Consider the following 21,218-nt stretch of genomic DNA (forward strand, 5'->3'; position numbering starts at 1 on the left):
TAATCACCTCTTGAGGCGAAAGCTCCTCGTAACGAAGAGATGGCGTGTCATAACGTCCGATGAATAAAACCGAACGCAAGAAGTGCATTTCCACTCCGGAAATGATTAGTATGTGGCTCAGCGGTGGAGCGTTTAAGGTCCAGGTCACATCCACGTTCGCCGTTTCCACTAGATACGCTTTTTGCCGGTGAAATGTTGACAAAGCCCCATTTTTGTCGAACTTTTCTCATGTTTACTTTATATTTGAATATGTTTTTGTCTGCTTTATTCGGCGACAAAATATGCCGACGACCGGCGAAATGTATCTAGTGGGGGTGGCCGGGATGCCGCCGCGATATTGGAAAATCCTGGGGGCGGCGCGTCTTAACCGAACGGATTAACCGCCCGTTAACCTGCCTGACGGGATGTTCGTTTCGGTTTTATTAACCGCATTATTTAGTGGTGACGAGCCGAATTAAATTGCTCACGTCGCCTGTTTGTGGGGCGGGCTTCTGGGGGCAAGGACGCCGCCGCTAAAGCCCAAATTTACAGCTCGGGGACGAAGCGGAAAACTACTTCATTTTAAACAAGTCAACAATGCAAACATTTAGACGTTTCAAATCTTCATTTTCATAAATCAGAAACTTTCCAATAAAGAAATACAAAAAAAAATTATTGCTTTTTTATCGTGACACCGCCAAGAACATGGACGTAGCAGAAATAGAAAGCGACAAGAAACAAATTACTGACAGATAATGAGAATTAAAGTGTAGCAGAAAGACATTATTTCCGAGCCAAGTCGCTTTAATTAATAATCGGGACGAATAAATGAGACTTTAGTGACAATGATACCGTGTTGAAAAAATTTCAAAACAAAAGTTTGTCTCTCTGAACGAAGGAAAGTTTACTAAAAAGGAGGCAATATCCCCTAAAGGGTAACTTTAAGCAAACTAAGGGTACTTGTTAAAGTCACACTGAACACAAGATTAGAAGTGATAAACTTTCCCGTGAAAGTATCGAAAGGAAAAGAAGAATGCAAGAAGTTATCATCAATAGTTCTTGAGGGCAAACATAATTCGGGAAGTTTAGAACGCGGTGGCGGAAAGAACAGCACTGGAGGAAAATAATTAATGTTGACACGGGTTGACACTGTGAATTGTGAAAAATTGGCTCTGGAAACTCCAAACAATAACTGCAACTGGTAGTGGTGCACTGAGAGAGTTTACTTAAGGCAATTCAGGATGGCAGATAGAGATGCCGGATTGGAAATCCAGTGTTAAACAAAAAATGGGGCACGGCATCAAGGCCAGATTTATTTATTAGTACGGTTATTACGGCATTACGGATTACAGACAATAGTTAAATCAAGTAATCACAATTTCTTGTAATTGTATCAAAAATAAATATTATTATTATTATTATGATTACAGTAATCAAGAAGCCGTTATTTATTGTCATTTACTGTCATCATCAACACAAATAACATGAAATTATTGACACATTTACGTTGACGTGAAGAGTATTTATTCTGTTTGATTCGATCGACGCCTACGATTCTGTCTATACTCCGTTCACTGAAGCAACATAACAATCACGTGCACACGACGCAGTCCCGCGTCATCACTGTCATCAGTTACAAAAGTGGCTCCGCCGTAGCGCGCGTCTCGGCTAAGAAATAGACTTCAGAGTAGCATGTTTGGAAGCTGAAGGCAGACATTTCGAACATTTACTCCGTAAATACGATTGGAGCTCCTCATGATTCTTTTACAACCGACAGGTCACACATAATGCACATCTTTATGAAAATCAAGATTTCAACGTTCTCAAAATCACTAACTTAACTTTTAAGACTGACATCGATCTCACGGTACTTTGAGATGTTAAAAAAAACATAATTGAATTTGATCTAAGAATGGTTTGAATAAGATTCTAATCTTATTGAGCTTTGGTGAAATACTCGTATTTGAGTGTTTCCTACTACCCCGCGTGTTAAATATGATTGTTATTATTTTAGGCTTTCGGGTTTTGATCGGAATAGTAAAACGGGTATCGTTGAGAGCGTTGTTTGTTTTGCGAGTCCTGTCAGACTGGCCCTCTAAATTTCCGCGCCAGGACTCCTGAAAGGCGAATAGCTCCATCGCCGCTGTGGCTTTGTGGAGTCCATGAATACTTGAGGAGCGCTGCAGTTCCAAACCATATCTGGCACGTGCATCTCACCCTGATCGGCCGTTCGATTCGAATAAATTTCCGGCGTTTTCCGCAACAGTTCGCACATATGAAGTATTAGACAAACACATTAACACAAAGCTAATTTCCAGCAAAACAAATAACACACTCCAGACCTCAAAGGAAGTGTGGAGTCTTTGTGGAGTACAATTTTCGTGGCCGGGGGCGAACGGCTGCGCAGCCAGTGTAAATAATTCGTGATAGAACAGCCACTCATCTGATTTGCACCCCCAATCTATTAGATTTAACAATTAGTCCGGCATAAAGCTGGGCCGAATTTACACGGGTCCTCTCACAATCCCATTATCACATCCGAATATTTATTACATATAAATGATTTCCGCTATTGTCCGGATCGACGCCGATTTAATCCAGGTCAGTCGCAGGATAATGCCTGCGACGCTGATTTATCGAATGGTAATTCTCAACCCCCGGTACACTTTCAATTACGCCAAGACGGACCGGGGGCGGCAACTGGACAATGGGGGAGCGGCTGCACCGCCAGCGCCTCAGAGCAACTCAACTTAAAACTGAATCAGCGCAATTCCACAAACATTCATTGACGACCAGCTGTGACTAATTACAAATTAATTAACGCAAAGTATAATTAATTACCCACAATTAATTCATTGACGTTTTAATAATGATAATTGATGCCCTCCGGATGCACAAAAATCGACCGCTTCCGCATTTACCCACTTAATTAAACTGGATCAACATCTGAATGCTCACACTCGCAGTGCTCAAGGTAGATAATGTTAATTGTTGACATTTAATTAACCCCGACAAGTCAATAAACACAATTCACTCTTGCATTTTTGACAGGGCTTCAGTTTCAGGATCATAATTAATTACGCGGCTGTGCTGCCAGCTTGTTTCATTACCAGTTTCATGTATTTTTCGCCATTTCATAGAAATATGACGTCCATTAGCGTTAATGATGAAAAAACACAATAATCGTCATCGATTTATTGGGGCTTGTTGGCCACGAACGATGAAATTGTAAACGCGTCCTGTTTGGATTGCAAATGGGGTTGATAAAACGAGGGGAAAAGGTGGTCTAGCAGGAGTAGGTATCTATACCCCGTTCGCTTGGGGAGTGTAGTGATCACATGGCGGAGGCGGAGCCTCCAACAAATGGACTCCGTCGTGAAATTGTAATGCGCTCTCTCTCTCTATTCGGTCGATTCGGAGGTGACATTTGCTGCACAGCTGAAGTGAACGAAGTATAGAGTGGTCTCTGTTGACTGTTCTGTACTTTTCGCCTTTTCGATATTCAAATCCTTCCCGTTGAAGTTTTAATCAGTTTAGCGCAATTAATTCTTTTTGGGCGGCTGCTTCGAGGACCCTCTTCAGCGGCGACCTCAAACAACGAACGCTACTTGGAGAGGACCGGATGTAAATAAATTGGGCGAACTCAGCATCCACCGCTCAGAACAGTGAAAACTTTTCTGCCAAACTTCGCCACATCCAATATACCTGCTTACACCTCGATTATTATTAACTGGAAGACTTTCAACAAGCCGCCTCGCATTTAATGAAACTTCGAATCTGCGTGGGCGAGCAAACATTAAACGTCATAATCACAACCGCGGCTGCTCCGATTACGTTTCAAGTGGTAATTTGGCTTTTGCTCGCTGTTGAATGGGGAAAAAATGGGCGGCGATTATGCACGCTGTCATTCTGTCGATACTACACTGGTTGCGAACAGCGCGAAACAAAGACAACCTTGTTGTTTAGGCACACTTGATTTATTTCGTCTGTACATTTACCGTAATCGAATTGCCAAGTCGGCCGAGCTGGGGGGAAATAAGCTATTGATCAAAACGGTTTTTGCTACGCGATCACTCCTCCCCCAAGGAGCGAAAAACCCCGCGAATGAACGACACAGAATGCATAATTTCACAGTGATTTACAACCACTCCATTTTCATTTATTACTACTGGGGGCACCGCATCCAGGACGCATTTAATTATCACCGCGGAATAATGAAGCGAGCCTGGTCCAGCGAAGTGGTAGGTGGTAGGTACTGCCTCAGCAATCGCCTTATCTATGATATGAGACATGCCACGATGTGATGGTGTAGGGAAACCTCTGAAAAAAACCCACACCTGGTCAGGCGGCACCGGGGTTAGAACCCGGGACCTCCCGAATGTAAAGTGGCGCGCTAGGCGCTTGGCCACAGTACTCGGTAATCTTCATAGGAAAATACGTGGGATGATTGTTAAAGAAGGATGTTACGATTGGTTAAGGAACAAAAAGGTGTGAGTGGTGATAGCTCAGGGTGCAGCTTTGGGGCCAAAGCTTTGCGGTGTTTGTGAGAGTTGGGTTTGTATCAAAAATGGTGCGGAATGGGAGTGGCGATGGGCTATTAAGGCGTAGTGGCCTCAAAGTCGGACACTAATATTGAGCACAGGGCTGCCAGTTAAAATCTCGACATTGACAAAACGGGCGAAGTAAAGGGGCGCAGTTCGCTCACGTATTCGACGGCCCTCTCTGCATCTAGGAGGCCGTAAATTGAGCGTCGGCCTCATAAAGCAGCTTTAGACAGTATCGGGTGAACATCAACGCTACGTGGCTTCCATTGGAACTATGCATATAAGGATATCACGGAGTCGAACCACCTGAATGGCTCCGGCATTCAATACTCAATTATGCAGGACGCATCGGCCCGGCTGATTTATGAACTTGTTCCACCTTTTAGGAAGTCGGCGTCCGTTAATAACGGCCGTTTATTGGTAAAAGAACGGGTCCGCGTACAGTTTTATGCGCACAGTTTAGCCGGGAGTGTATGAAAGCGGAATTAGAGTCGTAAAACGGGAGATTGTATAATATACAATGTCCAGCGCGGAAGAAGCCTCGTAAGGTCTCACCCCACGAGGATCGGGGGCAGCTGTTATCTGGTAAGGGGGCCATTTCGGGCCTAGTCACGCTCGCAGAGGCCTCTGGTGGCTGCGCTTCCACTCGTATTAGCTGCGCACAACATCCCACCCCATGAATATTACAGGCACGGACTGTATGCCTTATTACTTCATACAGCTTGCCGCTTAATAACTTAGTTTACATTTTAAATTAGCAAAAAACTGTCTCGCCGACAGGCCCGGCCTAATTGCCCCCCGAAACCGCGCCCCCTCGCCCGATCATCTAATATTGAAGAGCGGCATCGATCGCCCAATAAAGGGTGACGGTCACGGCCGGTCGAAAAAATCTCGGGCTTCCCCGTGGCGAACTTTACACCAGGATGTGACCCGATGGTCTCACCTGGGACGGCCAGAGCCGAACCGACCCGGCCGAGCTGTCACTAAAACACACGATCACTTAGCGAGATTGCCTCCCTCAGAATGAAAACTTGGGATTCCTGTTCGAAGTGATTAGATGGAAGGCCAACAAATCTCGGAGAGGGATGGCGACGGCGCCCGTGTAAAACATCATAACGCGTCCATAAGAAACGGATAAGTTCGGGGTGGATTGATGGGGCGGAAAAAATACGACCGGGACTGCAAGGACGACCGCCTTTTGTGATCCGCACAAAATTTCATATTTCACAATGGAGGGACAACTCTGGAGTTCGACGTGCGACTAGCAAAGTTGGGAGGAATTTGTTGGCTGGCGCGGCGACGGTGTACGACAAGGGAAAGTGTAAACAAGTTCATACGAAGAGATTAGCAAATCGGTGGATTAAGTAGAAAGAGAAATCAGAACATACTGGAAAACAAAGAGATAGGGAAAGTGTCAAAGATAATAAAAATATAAAAAACTAAAAATTGACAACTGATAATCACTTCTCAAAATGTTTGATTTATTTATGCCTGTTGTTATACAGGGTGTTTAAAAAATGTCGCACTAAAATTATTGTACGGTGCTCCGAAGCATTTGGTAGGTAAGGGAAAAATATTTAAAAAATTCTTGGTCTTCATTTCTCTGCACAACGGAAGTTTTATGTAAGGGTCTTTAAACCTTCATCCACGCGCAAATTTAACACCCAGAATTTTTTAAATATTTTTCCCGTACTTATCAAATTCTTCTGAACGCTGTACTATAGTTTTAGTGCAGCAATTTTTAAACACCCTGTATATCCATATCTATACCAATAAATAAAATTGTTTGTAGGTATGTTTATATGTTCTGGATAAACTCGAAAACCACCAGACGGACTTCCAAAATTCTTTCACAATTAGATAACTTGATCCTTCAGGAGTAATATAGGGTACCCATTATCACCCCATCACATAAGGGCGGCGGTCAGTGAAGTAAAATGTTGAGGCGGCCACAGCGCATATGCATGTTATTTTGTTACCATTCCACCTTCCACGTTTCCTATTACAGGTTTATTTTTATCTTCACCCCAATATTGTAAATATCAATATGACCTCAAAAACTTGACTTTCATTCAAGATTCTTACATTTTGCGATCTGTTTTGAATAATTGGTGCTCCATAAATATGAAAAGTAGTTCAAATTACGTTTCGTATTTTATTACATAATAATATTCAATTGGAATCTGTTGACTGTATGATTTTGATGTTTTAATAAATTTTCAAATTTAATCTTTCATTTTCGTATTGATTCAGTCGTTTGCAGAGAATGTTCCGGTTTATTAAAAATCTGCCGTCAATTTTAATAAGCTCGGGTTCCACTATTTCATGTGAATTTAATTGCCAAAAGCATCGAATAAATGCAAGTCTGTTTTAAAACTTATCATATGAAATTAAACTTTAATTTTAATAACGCGAAACTTCTAAGATCTTTTGTCTTTTTCATTAAGAGAAATCCCTTTCCGAATAAATCATTTCGGTTTTATTAACCTAAAGCTTCTCTTGAACAAAATATACGTTGACGAAAAACTGTAATAGATCAACGATGGGAGATCCAGAGGAGGTTCGGAGAAGATAGAAGGAGATAGATAGAGGGAGAATTGGGGGAGGTACAGAGAGATTCATTGAGAAAGAGAGAGTGGAGATAAAGTAATACAAAAAAATTGTATTTTAAATTTATTTCATCAATAAAAAGGTATGAAAGGTTTTGAAATAAATTTCGAATTTAAAGTTTCCATTTTGGTATTGATTCAGACGTTTGCAAAGAATGTTCCGTTTTAAAAAAATCTGCCCTCAATGTTCATAATTGAATCTAATTAATTTAATTCATTTAATCAATTTAATCAATTTAATCAATTTAATCAATTTAATCAATTTAATCAATTTAATTAATTTAATTAATTTAATTAATTTAATTAATTTAATTAATTTCATAATTATTTCATAATTGAATTTAATTACCAAAACTACTCTTAATACATACTACAAAATTTCTCTAAGATTTTTTCTCTTTCTCATACTAAATTAAAATCTCTGTGGAATTTTTTCCCGTGCCTAAGGCATAAGGAAGGGGTCGACTGCCAACCTTAGTAAAATAATTTCCTAGTCCGATTAATAAATACAAAATTGTTCTCCATTTAATTAAAATTTAACATCACTTTATGTTAATTGAATTATATTTTATTAAAATCCTCACAAAATTGGAATTCACTTCGACATTAATGTACGACACTCGAACTAGTTAAACCTGTTTCAAAATGAATCCGTCATAATCAAAAACTCTTGTGCGTAAATTGCTCTTCGCCGTTGATCCGCGCCCCCGAAGAGCGCCAATTTAAAATGACAACAGTTCCTCCACGTGTGCCGCACGTGTAGCGCGTCGGGACTCCCGGGCAATTTGATTGTGGTTTTTAAACAGCGTGCATTTTGTGGCACATCCAGGAAGTTGGAGCGAAAAAGTTCGGGAGCCGATTTAATCACCCCTAACGATGACCTCGAGGATTTTAAAGCAAACCGCCCCGTCTCTTGTGTAAATTATAAATCAAAGAAACCGATCGAGTCGGCGAGAGTCGGAGAGTGACGGAGGATTATTTTCCGGGGATGATACGCGACGCTTCAACTTTGTCTTTCAAATTAGTCGCGTCTTTAATTAGTATTTCGTTACTCGGACCGATATGCAAATACGACAGCGTTTGAATTCTAAAATAAACAAGACCGAGAGGGAAAAATGACATCGCAGTCAATTAAATTAATTTCGTCATTTTTAATTAATTCCCGTTTGATTAAATTTTTAATGGGAGCGGAATTTCGCAGCGCGGATAATGCAATTAAGTATATATTTAATTCCGGGATGCAAATTCACAATTACATTAAGTCCTCGAAAGGCACTCTTTATTTCTATTGTTTGCTCCTTCATCTAGAAACTTTTATTCTTTGATTAATCCGCTAGGGTTTTTTCGTCCTGATGAATATTCAGCCGGGGCCAAAGTTTCATAATCATAATTAACAATTAAAATACCGACTTGATGACGATTAACGGCTTCACAATTTTTCCTTCTAACGAGGACTCGGCACCCTTTGAAGTCAGCATTCTTTTGATCCTTCCTCCGTAATGTATCGGCTCCCCTGTTTATGCCATCTTACGCAAAACAAACTACAAACGAAGAATAACAAGTTTTAACTACGCCGCTGTGCACCTAACGAGTAAAATCCTGCTGGACCACGTGACGCCCAAAATAAAACCGATCAGTCACACCGGCCATTTATCTTAATCCCCGAGGATATGAAAATCATAAAGCCCCGCCGCAACGAACGACAATTTCGGTTTTGCCGCCGCCAGGACGATTCATCCCGATCGGTTCGATTTTTATTAATTTGATTAATTGGCGGCGCAGCGCCGCCTATTCACTCCCATTTATCACCCGGATCGGTGCATACCTGGACGAGCCAATGAACTCGCAGGATCCCTGCCAGGTTTTGTTTTGCCGACTATTTTTAGAAGCGATCTCTCGATGGCTTCGCCGCCTCCGACGTTGAAAAATCAACATCATTCTTAACCTCTTTAGCCTGGCTCTCGACCTTTGGCTGCAGGAAGCGCCGCGCTTCCAGGAACGACTCCTAATTGGGATTCGATTATTTGCAAGGATCATCAGCTGACCCGAAGGTCGGATGTTGCGGCCCACTCCGTTGATGCGGCGCCAGATTCATTTTAGCTGTTTTTCTGCCAGAGCTAATGTTGTATTCGATTTGGGGAACGTATGCAAATCGCGCTCTCCAATTAGGGAGTGCGGTGGATCGCATTTGCGAGAGTTGTCAAATTTTGACCGAATATCAATTGCGGGGTTGTTTATCGTTGTGGATGCGGAATTTCAACGGGTTCAGCAGGATTTCGAAAATATCTCTCGGTCCTGCACGGTGGAAAAGTGGAACGGCCGAGGTCAGAATTAGAAACAGAAAAGTTAAGACGTTAAATGCAAAATAAACAAGTCATTAAATTGGAAGAAATAATAAATAGTCGGTGCGATTAACTGGAGAAAAGCAAATACGAGAACTGGCAAAGGTGGAAATGAGGAAGTGGGCAATGGGAAAAAAGAGGAGAGAACGAGAAAAAATATGGCCAGCAGAGAAATAGTGTAGGTAATATGTGGAAAAAGTCTACAAAACTATAAAAAACAGAAAGGAAAAGAAGAATTTTGGATATACAATGAACGGCAAAAATATGGAATAAATTCATTAAAAATTAAACAAAATTTTTTTCAAAAAAATCTTTGAATAGGTCAATTTTAGTTTATAAAAATACATATGTTAATAGAAAATTAAATTCCAAGCAGTCATTTGTTTTCAAGTTATGACGTCATCGATAGATTTTTTAAATAGAAATCCCCTATTTTTTTTCTATATTCTGATAGCCCTTTTAATTGTCTAAACGCCCAAATAAAAATTTTGTTACCTTACATAAGGAAATTTTTGAGAAAAAAAAATAAAGTTGGAAAAAATAAATTTTATAACGAACAAAAACAAGTCAAAAACTGTGTTTGTAAGTACTTAAAATTATGGAATTAAATGTTCGAATGGCCATCCTCCAGCTTGTTGACAATAAGCAAGTTTATGAAGAAATTCCCCTTGTTTTAGTTTTATCCCAGCACCCAATCAAAATTAAAATTTCTATACGTTGTGTTTCTGTTAAATGAGTCATTTTCGAAAACGTTTTGTAAAACAAATAACACATACGAATGAAATTGACAGTAACATTTGACTGTTTGATTTACCTACTTAATTTTTTGACTTGTTTTTGTTCGTTATAAAATTTATTTTTTCCAAATTTATTATTTTTTTTCTCAAAAATTTCCTTATGTAAGATAACAAAATTTTTATACTGTCATTTAGACAATTAAAAGGGCTATCAGAATCAAGAAAAAAAATAGGGGGTTTCCATTTTAAAAAACTATCGATGACGTCATAACTCGAAAACAAATGACTGTTTGGAATTTTCTTTGGTACTAAAACATGTATTTTTATAAACTAAAATTGACCTCTCCAAAGATTTGTTTGATTTTTAAGGAATTTATTCCATACTTTTGCCGCTCGCTGTATGTATTGGAATTAAAGAACACGTTTTTAAGAGAGAGGGAATACTTTTATTTTTGGTACTGCCGCAGAAATTTAATAAAGTACAACAAACACGTTTTTTAAAATGTGGAGTGAAGGTAAAACAAGTAAATAATTTTAAAAAGGTGTAAATATATATTAAAAAAAAAGAACGTAACTGATAATTAGGGGCCGTATGATTTCCCATTCGTTAAGCCTTTCATTAGCTAAATAATTGATTAGACAAAGTGAGAGTATATGCCAAGCACTATGTTAGACAGAGACAAAACAATTTAAGGACCATCTTTAACTTTAATGAAAGGGAAATCATACGGCCCAATGTATTGAGTTATTTGTCCATGAAGGCCAAAAAGTGCTTCTTCTTCGTCCGATTCTGAGGTTTCGGGCCGAGGCGCAGCCGAGGCTTGAACAGGCGAGGACAAAAGACACTTTTTGACAGAGGTGCACATTAGATTTTTTAGGCAACCCCACGAACTACACAGCAAAAGACATCATTGAAAAAATTACAAGTTAATTTTTTTATCTATCTTTTTCAAATAGATACATTTACTAATACATATATTAACACTTTTTTAATAATAATTGTTATCAGCTTGCCAACAAATCTAGAAATGTATTATTATAATACAATTTGTTATTACTGTTTTCATAAAGTTTCTCTGAATTGAATTGAAACAAATTAATAAAGTAGAAAAATCATAAAATGAAAGGAAAAAAGAAGAAAAAAAGTTTAATTTGTTTAGAATAAAAAAGTAAAAAGCTTCATAGTTTTTAAAACATAGAAAAATTAACAAAATTAACTAAAACTCTTACTGAGACATTGCAAAATGTTTTGAGAAGAGATTGTAGTAAATAAAATAAAAAATATAGTTGTACTAAAAAAAATATAAACCGTTTCTCAACAAGATAAACTTTCATTGTGGTGGAAGAAGAGGAGAATAATTGGAAAGAAACAATTGAGGAATTCTAGTTTTTTATGTCATGTTCATAATAAGTAATTTCTTGGCAAAAATTTACAAAACATACAAAGAGAAGAGAAACCAATGTGTTTATCACTTAGAAACCTGAAGAAAAAATTTCATTAAAAAAACAACAACAAACAAAAATGTGGAGTGAAGACTAAAATGCATTCACATTGTTTTGGCACAATGGGAGCAGGTCATGGAAATTTCCCATTAAATTTGATAGTAAAGCTGTGTGTAGAATTAGGTTATATTTTCTAAGTTTGAGGTTATAAATAGCGTCAATGCCTAGTACATTGTTGGCAGTTTTACTAGTTTGAAATGGAAGAATCAGATATCGCCGGAAATTCATCAACATGTTATGTTCATTTTGATAGGTCCGCATGTCAGGTCAGGTCAGGTCAGGTCAGGTCACTTTAGTGACGGAAATCAAACAGTGTGTCCAACGTTAAAAAAATAAATAAAAACAACATGAATACATTAATAGAAAAATTACAAATGAAAAATCAAGTAAAGAGAGAGACAGAAAAGGAATTGCAGAAAATAATTTAGGAATTCTATTGAAAAAATCTATTAGAGGAATATTTAAGGGAAAAATACAAAATGAGACACTTGTTAAAAGATTTGCACAAGAGAAACGTTGAGGGACAAATTGCAAAGAGGGAATGAGATCTACGCAGATATTTTACTCATCAACGTTGTCCATTTAATAATCTGATTACCTAATTAGAAGAAGTTCTATTAGATGGATCTTAAGTATATGATAATGAGCGAGTAAATATAGCTAAGTGCAACAAAGGAAAAGAAAAAAGGAAGGAAACCAGAATGATGATATCTTGAATGAGAAGACAACTTGACTTTATTGGAAAGGGAATGAAAGTAAGTATGAAGTCTACACATAAAAAAGAAATCCTTGGGTAAAGGATCCAAACAGATAACGCGGTATGAAAGCAAGAAAAGTTGTAACGTAGTAGGTACATCTAAAAATATTGAGAAGGTTCTACGTATGCATACATAGTCGAGCCTACCGAGAGTAAGAAATAACTTAGAGTTGGAGCCAAAAGAATTGCGTTGTAACCTGTGCCAGATAAAGCATTTTTTCAACAATTCTCAACCTCGTAATCAGATATGAACGTATTAGCACTTCGTCACTTTGAAAATATGTCACAAGACATGACTATTGATTTTGGAGGGAAAAGTTTCCCGATAAATAATAGATTCTAATTTCAATATATTATTATTACATCTCCGTGAAAAGAGTCTGTTTGACAGGTCCGTTATTTCGGCCCTGCCATAAAATATTCAACTCGAAACTCATAATAAAGCCGTAAAAACCAACACACCCCTCTCCCTTTGTTAGTTTCCCCTTTGGCGCCCGATCGCCGTTTAATTTCAATTCACGCCGTACAAAATCTCGTTTAATTTATCGGAGATCCGTCTCCGAAAGTGGCAATCGTCGGATTCAATTTACTCTTTTCAGTTTTCAGTTATCTTCGGTGCTTCGATGTCGGCGTGCGTGACGAATATTAAGCGTGTCCCGCCGAAAATTAAGCCGACCGCGAAAAATACACCGCGCCACTATCTCTTAAAGAAAATCGTTAAGTGACTCGACGAGTAATTAAAATCCTCTGCCATTGTGAAACGTCAGCGCGGAAGGGCTATCGATTCGAGGAGTCGGGAAATAAAAAACGAACGATTCGAATTTACACAATCACAACGAAAAGTCCCAGATATGAAATTTCCACCTTAGAGAGACACTCGAACGTCCGTTTCCGGTTCGAACGATCATGCAAATCGACAGGCGACACACGTACGCAAAAATTAAGCGACGCCGGGGGCATACCAAGATGAAAAAAGTTATGGCCTAGGGGACGGAAGGCAAAAATAATGTGGGTTATCCCGGAGAGGTGGCAGATGCAAGAGACTGCAAATAGACCAAGTTTATTTTTGCTTCCGGTGCAAATCAAAAAATAGAAAATTAAAATTCCGACGCTTCAGGAACAAAGCTTTGGAGCTTGAAGAGTGAAGCGCAAAGAGAAATCACGAAGTGCCAAATCAGGACGGCGTGGCGGTCTGGTTCGGCAAGAATTATACGCGTGTTTGCGATGTGAAATAAATACATAAAACACGCTAAGAAATTTAATTTCAAATATTGATCTCATAAAAAATCACGGTAAATTTGTTTATTTGAGCCTGAATGACTCGACGAAACGTTGGAAATAAATTCCGCGTGTGGGTATATGTCCGCATTTCAAGATGACAACTCGAGAATAAATAAGTTATCCAATTTATTTTTTTTGAGTTTCCTTGTGTGTTCAGTGAGGTGATTACACTTTGAAATGCTCGATAAATTTGCAGAAAAATATGGAGGTTTTGTGTGTTTAAAAAATAAATTATCAGTTAATCCTTCGCCGGTAAATAAAAAATTAACTCAATTTATTCAGTCGTTATCGAGATGCTGCCAGAGCAGTATCAGATCAAAGGAAAAACCATCAAAGAGGCCGATTTGTTTTTTCTCCTTTCGAATATTATTATTTTGTTTAGCAGAAAAAATCTTAATTCAAATTATAATGTCTGTTGTGACCAGTTAACATTTAAAAGAATTTATTTTCGATATCCATGGCTATGAAGTTTATTAGCACCATATGGCGCAAATATTTTGGCAACTGCTGTAATTTCATTGAAATATTTAAAATTTTAGAAATATTTGTTGGAGAGGTAATGTAAGACTGAAAGGAAAAATCTCCAAAAAAAAAAACAATGGGTATTCTACAAATAAACTTGTTAAAAATAATACTACGAAAATGAATGTGTAAATGTAATCAATGTGAATAGAAATTTATTCAAATCGAATAATCCAATTTTGACCGCTAAGTGAAAACTTCTTTAAGCGCACCGCGACATTATTCCCGGGAAATGAATAAATTTCACCGTCACGCATTACGCGTCACGCGTCACGTCACACGCTCCCAAATGAAAGGCTCATTCGAGGAAGTTCGGGCGAGCCGAATTTAGTCGAGCGAGCGAAAAAGAGTCAGCTGTGCGTCACTTCCAAATTTTTATGTTTTAGTAATTTGGAACACCACGAACGTGCCAAATCTGGCGAATATGAAGGATCAGTTTTATTCACAAATTCGGCGTAACTAGCTTTATCACACTTATTTTCATTTTTTCTTTCAGAGAAATTAAAAAAAAAAATTTAAAGACAAAACAAGACTTTCAAAAAAGGTATTTCCATTAAAAACTATACACTGTGTCCAAAAAGTCTGGAAACACCCAAATGAAAACGTAACGCATAATTTTTGAAAAAAAATCGAAAGACAGGTCAATTAGTGTTTTAAAAAAGATATCTGTTGATATTTTCTTTTTGGTCTTTTCGATGACCTTGAAAAAGTATTGTTATTTAAAAAAATTAGGTTTTTTCAGGAAATTTCTTATGTAAATTGAATTTTTTTTTGACCGTGGCGTAGACAATTAAAAACCGTAGTAAAAATGCAACGTTGCCATTTTAAAAAACCTCTGATGACATTATAACTCTTTCAAGGTCATCAAAAACAGCAAACAGATCCCATAAACAGAAAGCTTTTTGAAAACGCTAGTTTTGCGTTTTTTTCGAAAATCATTCGTTTCTATTTTATTGGGGTGTTTCCAGACTCTTCGGACACACTGTACGTACATTATTAAATTATATGTTTTTTGTATTGTCAGTTTCTGATTTCTATGAATCTATATTCAACAAATCATTCAAGTTATTAATAGTTTTCTATTTGTAGTAACATTCTTTTAAATCTCTTTAGCAGCTGCTTTTAATTAATCGGCGAGCTTTTCCCGATTCCAAGTGCTTATCATAACAATAAATTTTAATTTGAAACGTTACAATGTGTCCCATTTTCGTCCACATTTGCTAAATATTTTAACAATTTTTAGCGAATTAATCTGAATTTGAAAACTTCCCCTTTTCTTTAAATCGAGAAAAATCCTTCAAGTGAAACGGACGGACATCACTGACCATCTATCACCAACAAGTCAGGTCAGGTTAGGTCAGGTTAGGTCAAGTCGGGTCAGATCGATACACTATTCCTGAAATATTCTGTTTTAAATTTTAATGTGTTATGTTTTGAACATTTCTTAACAAAAACTTTAATAGATTTTTTAGGCGCTCAAAAGCGGATGAAAAGTAAGTCTTTTTCAGAAACACTGTTCCAGACGCTGAATCATAGCGCCATCTGTTGGTCTGTTTAGTACGTTAACAACGAAACCGACAAAACCGACTGGAAACAACTGTCACCATAAATTATGTAAATAAGTAATTGTATTGCAGACAGTAAATTTCCAGTTTTGTTGGCAAGCTGATAAAAAATACTATAAAAAAATTGTTAATATGTATTGATAAATTTATCTATTTGAAAAAGGTAGATACAAAATAAATTTGTAATTTTTTCAATGATGTCTTTCTTTTGTTTTGTAGTTCGTGCGGTTGCCAAAAAAATCTATGTGCACCTCTGCCAAAAAGTGCCTTTTGTCCTCGCTTGTTAAGCCTCGGCTGTGCCTCGGCCAGAAAACTCAGACTCGGACAAAAAATATGCACTTTTTGGCCTTGGTACATAAATGACTAATTTAAATTTCATTAAACTATAAAAACCAGGTACTTTTTTGTTAATTTTATTTTTTCTGGTGCAAAAACTAAATTTTTAATTTATATGTATCTTTATGTCGTAAATCTTTACTACCATGCATCTCTTTTGTCCGAGCTTCTCCATAACATGGTAATACCGTTTCTTCCCGATCACAGACATTAAGCTGACCCGTCTATAACAGTAACAGTTTCTTCTACTTACTAAAAAAAAAGGCAAGGAAAAATACATTTTACCCCTCAATAAATACCACGACGATCATAAAGATGATCTATGTAGGTATACCACTACGATTCATTGATTTTAATGACATTATAAAATCCGATCTTAAAAAATATTAACACAAACAATGTCATCATCATTTTAGTTGTTAAATTAGACATTAAACAGAGGAGAAATAGTATACATTTTTTATTTAAGCAAGACTTCTCTTGTAACGGGGAAAGTAGGTACATTGGTCAAATTCTTGTACTTCCTGAAATCTATTTCGACTGTTGTAAAGCACTGTGACCAGTCCTTATCGACCTGATTCGTACAAGAGCAAAACGGGGAACGAATTGTAAGGGTTGACACCACCTACTTCACGACAAGTTGAACGACGGTCCTAAGGAACTACAAAACTAGTTGTAAAAATTCCAGAGAAAGAGGAACTAAAGGAGAACTACCCCGCTTGATTTGTTTGGTAAGATAATATGTTCGCTGCGCTCGTGCGTGTAAACTTCCAACTTGAAAAAGAATAGTGCTGTAGATATTTCGAAAGGCATTTATTTTTCTTGTCGGTTTCGTTGTAAGAATATGATGTGGGTGAGAAAGTGTGGCTAGATCACTAAGAAAACATGTCCACTCGAGACGCTTTCGTGACAGCTCCCGGAAACACGGTCTCCGCGTCATAAAAACATCCATTTCCGGTTAAATAAAACACTGGGGTTAAATTGTTGACTGATCACCCTGCGCCTAATCTTTACGCAGCGCGTTCCGCTGTTTACGTAATTAAAATTAAATTATCCAATTTTCCGCGTACGTGCGGATACCCGTCCAAATATAAATTTTTGACGGGGCCGAGTTTATTTGTCGACCAATTAAATTGATAATTAATTGTTACCTATTTATTTAGAGTGAGCAAACACGAGTCGGAATGTTTTCCCGCCACACATATTAGACCGGTGAAATGCACCGAAAAACAAACCGAAATATACTATTACATTTGTTTTTGAAACGTCTCTTTTCAAATAAACATGTGGCTCCGAGATTCGGTTTTATTGGTTTTCTAATGCGCTTAAATTAAGCGAAACTGGAGCGGGCGGAGGGGTTGGCGGAGCGTGAACGAGGGCAGACAGTGCACCGGCCTGGGGGTATTTAATCATCTCGTAATCGTGAAGGAACAAGGACCTGGACGGCGAGGAGAGCTGTTGATAACATGAGCGGTGCATTCCTCGGACAGGTGGAAATTAAAAGTGGGCAAAAAATGACGGCGGAGCTGGGAACCAAAAAGAAAACAGGAAATTCTTCGAAAAAAAAAACACTCGGGAGGAAATCGTGCAATCAAGAAGAGGAAGTGTCTGGGGGTAGATTTGAGAAAATTTTAATTTTCTTACCCGAACTTGCACGAATGAGCCTTTCACCTCGGAGCGTGAGACGTGACGCGTGACGGCGTGACGGTGAACCTAGTTCGCATGTCGCGGCGCGCGGGTGCGCCTAAAGAAGTTTTCACTTCAAAACGTCCAACGATAAAAACGGGGAATTAGAAATGAAAATGTAAATATGTATATTTTTTTTTAAATTCCGCCTCGTCATTTACTTTTACTCCTGGCATGCAGGACCGGAATTTCGGCTCTTTAAATTTAGACATCTTAATTTCCTTTTCTTGTGCTGCAGGCCTTAAAATAACCGAAGGTCACTGGAACGTGCGCTGCACCAGAAGCATAGAAAGACACGATTATTTCCCCGTTTGTCGCCTTGTTTGTGAATTATTCGCTGGAAGTGGTCCGTTGGCAAAATTTTAGGGCGCATCTGTTGACAAGACACTGATGCGCTATTACATCCAAACCACCCGGAGTTAATTCCTTTGACTATCATAATGTGTCGGTAAACATTGGCAACCTTCGGCAAAGTAAGTGAAAATCTGGCGGAGCTTTAGCATAACGCGTCACAGTCGAGCTTTAAGCGGTAAACAAGGTTAAGCCTGACGGATCCGACGGCTGCAGCGGGTCATTCGGGTCGCTCAATTCCAGAAATACCACCCCACGGGAGCTCCCCCCCGTACTGCAACCCTTTTTACACCACGCAATCGATCGCCCATAAGTTACCGTCTCGCACCCCTCAATAATTACAAATTTAAGGGAGATTGCGCGACGTGTAATAGACATCACGCTCGCTTTGCGCTTAATTAGGAGGGCGAGGCCCGGGGCGATTCTTCATTTCTTGTAGTGCAGCAGGCGGGTCGGCCCACGAACAATGCGGCCCTTTGTAGCGATTAGTTCGTGGCGATAATACAGCTCCGAAAAACTACCCCCGAAACAATTAGGCCAGTGCAACGGTAATGTTGTACGGAAGGCAGACATGTTCGCGCTCACAAAGGGTCACTCGGTGCGGAGTTAATTATTTTAACACGTGTAACTGGAAAATGGTCCGTGTGATGGCCATTGTTACTTATGAATAAAGCTGGGATTGTGGGCCATGAAAGATGCAAAAGGTCTAAATTAGAAACTGGACCTTTTGCTTTTTACGCAAACAGGAGTTGGGCGCCAAACAGATTTCTTTTACGGCGAGAGGGTAGACCGAGAGGGGTGGGAGAGGGCAGAGGCCGTAAACACTAAACGAAAAGGCAGAAGGTGAAGGTGAAATCATACAATACAGATTTTTCACTGGTTTAGCGCTCCGCCCTCGCGCATATATTTCCAAGGTCACAACCCATGAGAGAATCTATCACGTCTAATTTACAGCATATTGTAATGGAATATTGCTGAACAATATCGACAGTGATATTTTCTTTATTTTTTATCTCATACGTTGGAGAAATATTTATATTTTTGATAATTGTCATAGTTTCTATTTTATCTCTTCTGTTTTAATGTATTTTTTTAAATTTATGCTCTAGTTGTTATTTTAAAATTCATTTCAAGATATTTGTGTATTTTAGTCCCTTTCTCAAATTGTCATTTTTAATTCCTCCAAAACAGTATCCTATTTTTTTCTTCCCTTTCCAAATCTCTTTTCACACTTTCACAGTATGCAGAGAAATAGAAAATATTCTTAAAGGAATAATAAATAAAAACTTGAAGATAATAATCCAATAAGAATTGAAGCAGTGGAAATACATTTTTAAAAAGAGATAATTAAATAAGCTAGTGGATATTATAATGTAAAAAAAAATCCATCAAGTCAGGTCTCTTTGAACGAAGAAAAGACAAGACAGCTGTAAAAACGAAGGAAACAAAAAAAAGGGGGGGGGAATCAAAATAAAATAATCAAAACCAAATTTTCATTTTTGATTATTCTTCCAAAACAGCATCCTATTTTTTTTCTTCACTTTCCAATTATATTTTCCCATTTTATGGTTTTGGATGACCTGACCTGACCTGACCTGACCTGACCTGACCGCCCTCATTGACGTACTCAAGGAAACAAAAAAAAGAGGATCAAAATAAATAATAAAATAATCAAAATCAAATTTTCATTTTTGATTCCTCCAAAACAACATCCAATTTTTTTTTCTTCACTTTCCAATTATATTTTCGCATTTTATAATTTTGGTTGACCTGACCTGACCGCCCTCATTGAGTACTCTTTCAGAAAAATCTTCACAAGACCTTGAGAGAGCGCAACACAGCAGAAATTCCTTGGCATTCGTCTCCCCCAAAGCTCTCGTCTTTCTTCTGTAAATGATCAGGCCAGACCTGAATCTGCACTCAACCCGCCCCCTAAGAATTAATAAATCATGAACAAGCCACCGTAATCATCATTACCGCAATCAATCAAAATTTATTTCATCAAAGTTCCAAGCGCAATCCTCGAATTTCTAAGGTTAAACGCCCCATTTAAAAGATCCACCGCCGCCCCTTAATAACCCTGAAGAGCTCACCCCCGAACTTATGACTTCGTCTATCTCAGTTCTTACCCCTGTACGGCACGTAAACATTGAGATACAAGCAGTCCTCGTTCTCGTTCATGAGGTACCTCTTCAGCCTCAAGAACTCCGCTCTCCTCTCCGGCGTCATCGCCGCCACATCTGGGAACTTCTGGGGGCACACCGGTCCGAACTCGGTGGCGTTGCGCGTCTTGTTGAATTCGAAGTTGGGGGCGCTGCCCGGCGGCATGAAGCGCAGCTCGCCGACCGGCGGGGCGGCGTAGGGGATGCCCTTGTATTGCTCCACCGAGGGCAGGTTGCGGTTGGTGCGGAAGGCGACGACGTGGCCGCGGAGGGTGCCCTGCTTCAGCGCCACCGTCGAAGTGTCCGCCTTGACGTAGGTGGTGGCGTAGTCCGCCTCGCACCAGCACAGCGTCACGATAATGGTAAGGGTGGCGGTGATGTACGTCATCGTGGTCAGTCACCGCGGCCCATTTGACACTCTGTCTATTTCGGGGGAAAGAACCGATCGATCACTGATTAACACACCACTTCGCACCCCCTGGAAAACTAACACTTCCCACCCCCATCTTCACCTGGATTCGCCACTGAAAGACGCGGTCCCGAGCGGAGCCCTCGCTGAAAATGCGGACTTTCAGCCGCCTGAAATCCGAACGGTGCAATAACGCACGTGACGCGCTGCTATTTTCGGATAATTTGGATGAGTAAATATTCGGCGCGTACGTCGGGGATTGTTGCCGGTTTATAAATAGGTGCTAAATAGGACTTTATAAATACGAGCGCACTATTTACCCTCACAGTCGTTACGCTACGAAGCGGAGTAAAGGAATGTCGGGATAAATATTCCAGACATTTCGGGATTGTTGTAGCACCGTGATAAGTAGGAAAAATACACTGCGCCAATTAT

At 39.0% G+C, this 21,218-nt stretch overlaps 1 protein-coding gene across 1 annotated transcript in view; it reads right to left on the minus strand.

Moving 5' to 3' along the window:
- The window catches only part of LOC138130608 (neuroligin-3-like), a 34,811-nt gene extending 13,848 nt beyond the window's left edge, over positions 1–20,963 (minus strand). Inside the window, exon 1 of the mRNA XM_069047180.1 lies at positions 20,342–20,963. Coding sequence (XP_068903281.1) covers positions 20,342–20,762 — 421 coding nt within the window. The 5' untranslated portion in view covers positions 20,763–20,963. The remainder of the gene's footprint in view (positions 1–20,341) is intronic.
- Positions 20,964–21,218: the final 255 nt, after the last annotated feature.

Source organism: Tenebrio molitor, chromosome 5 (assembly GCF_963966145.1).
Source record: "Tenebrio molitor chromosome 5, icTenMoli1.1, whole genome shotgun sequence".
Lineage (NCBI taxonomy): Eukaryota > Metazoa > Arthropoda > Insecta > Coleoptera > Tenebrionidae > Tenebrio > Tenebrio molitor.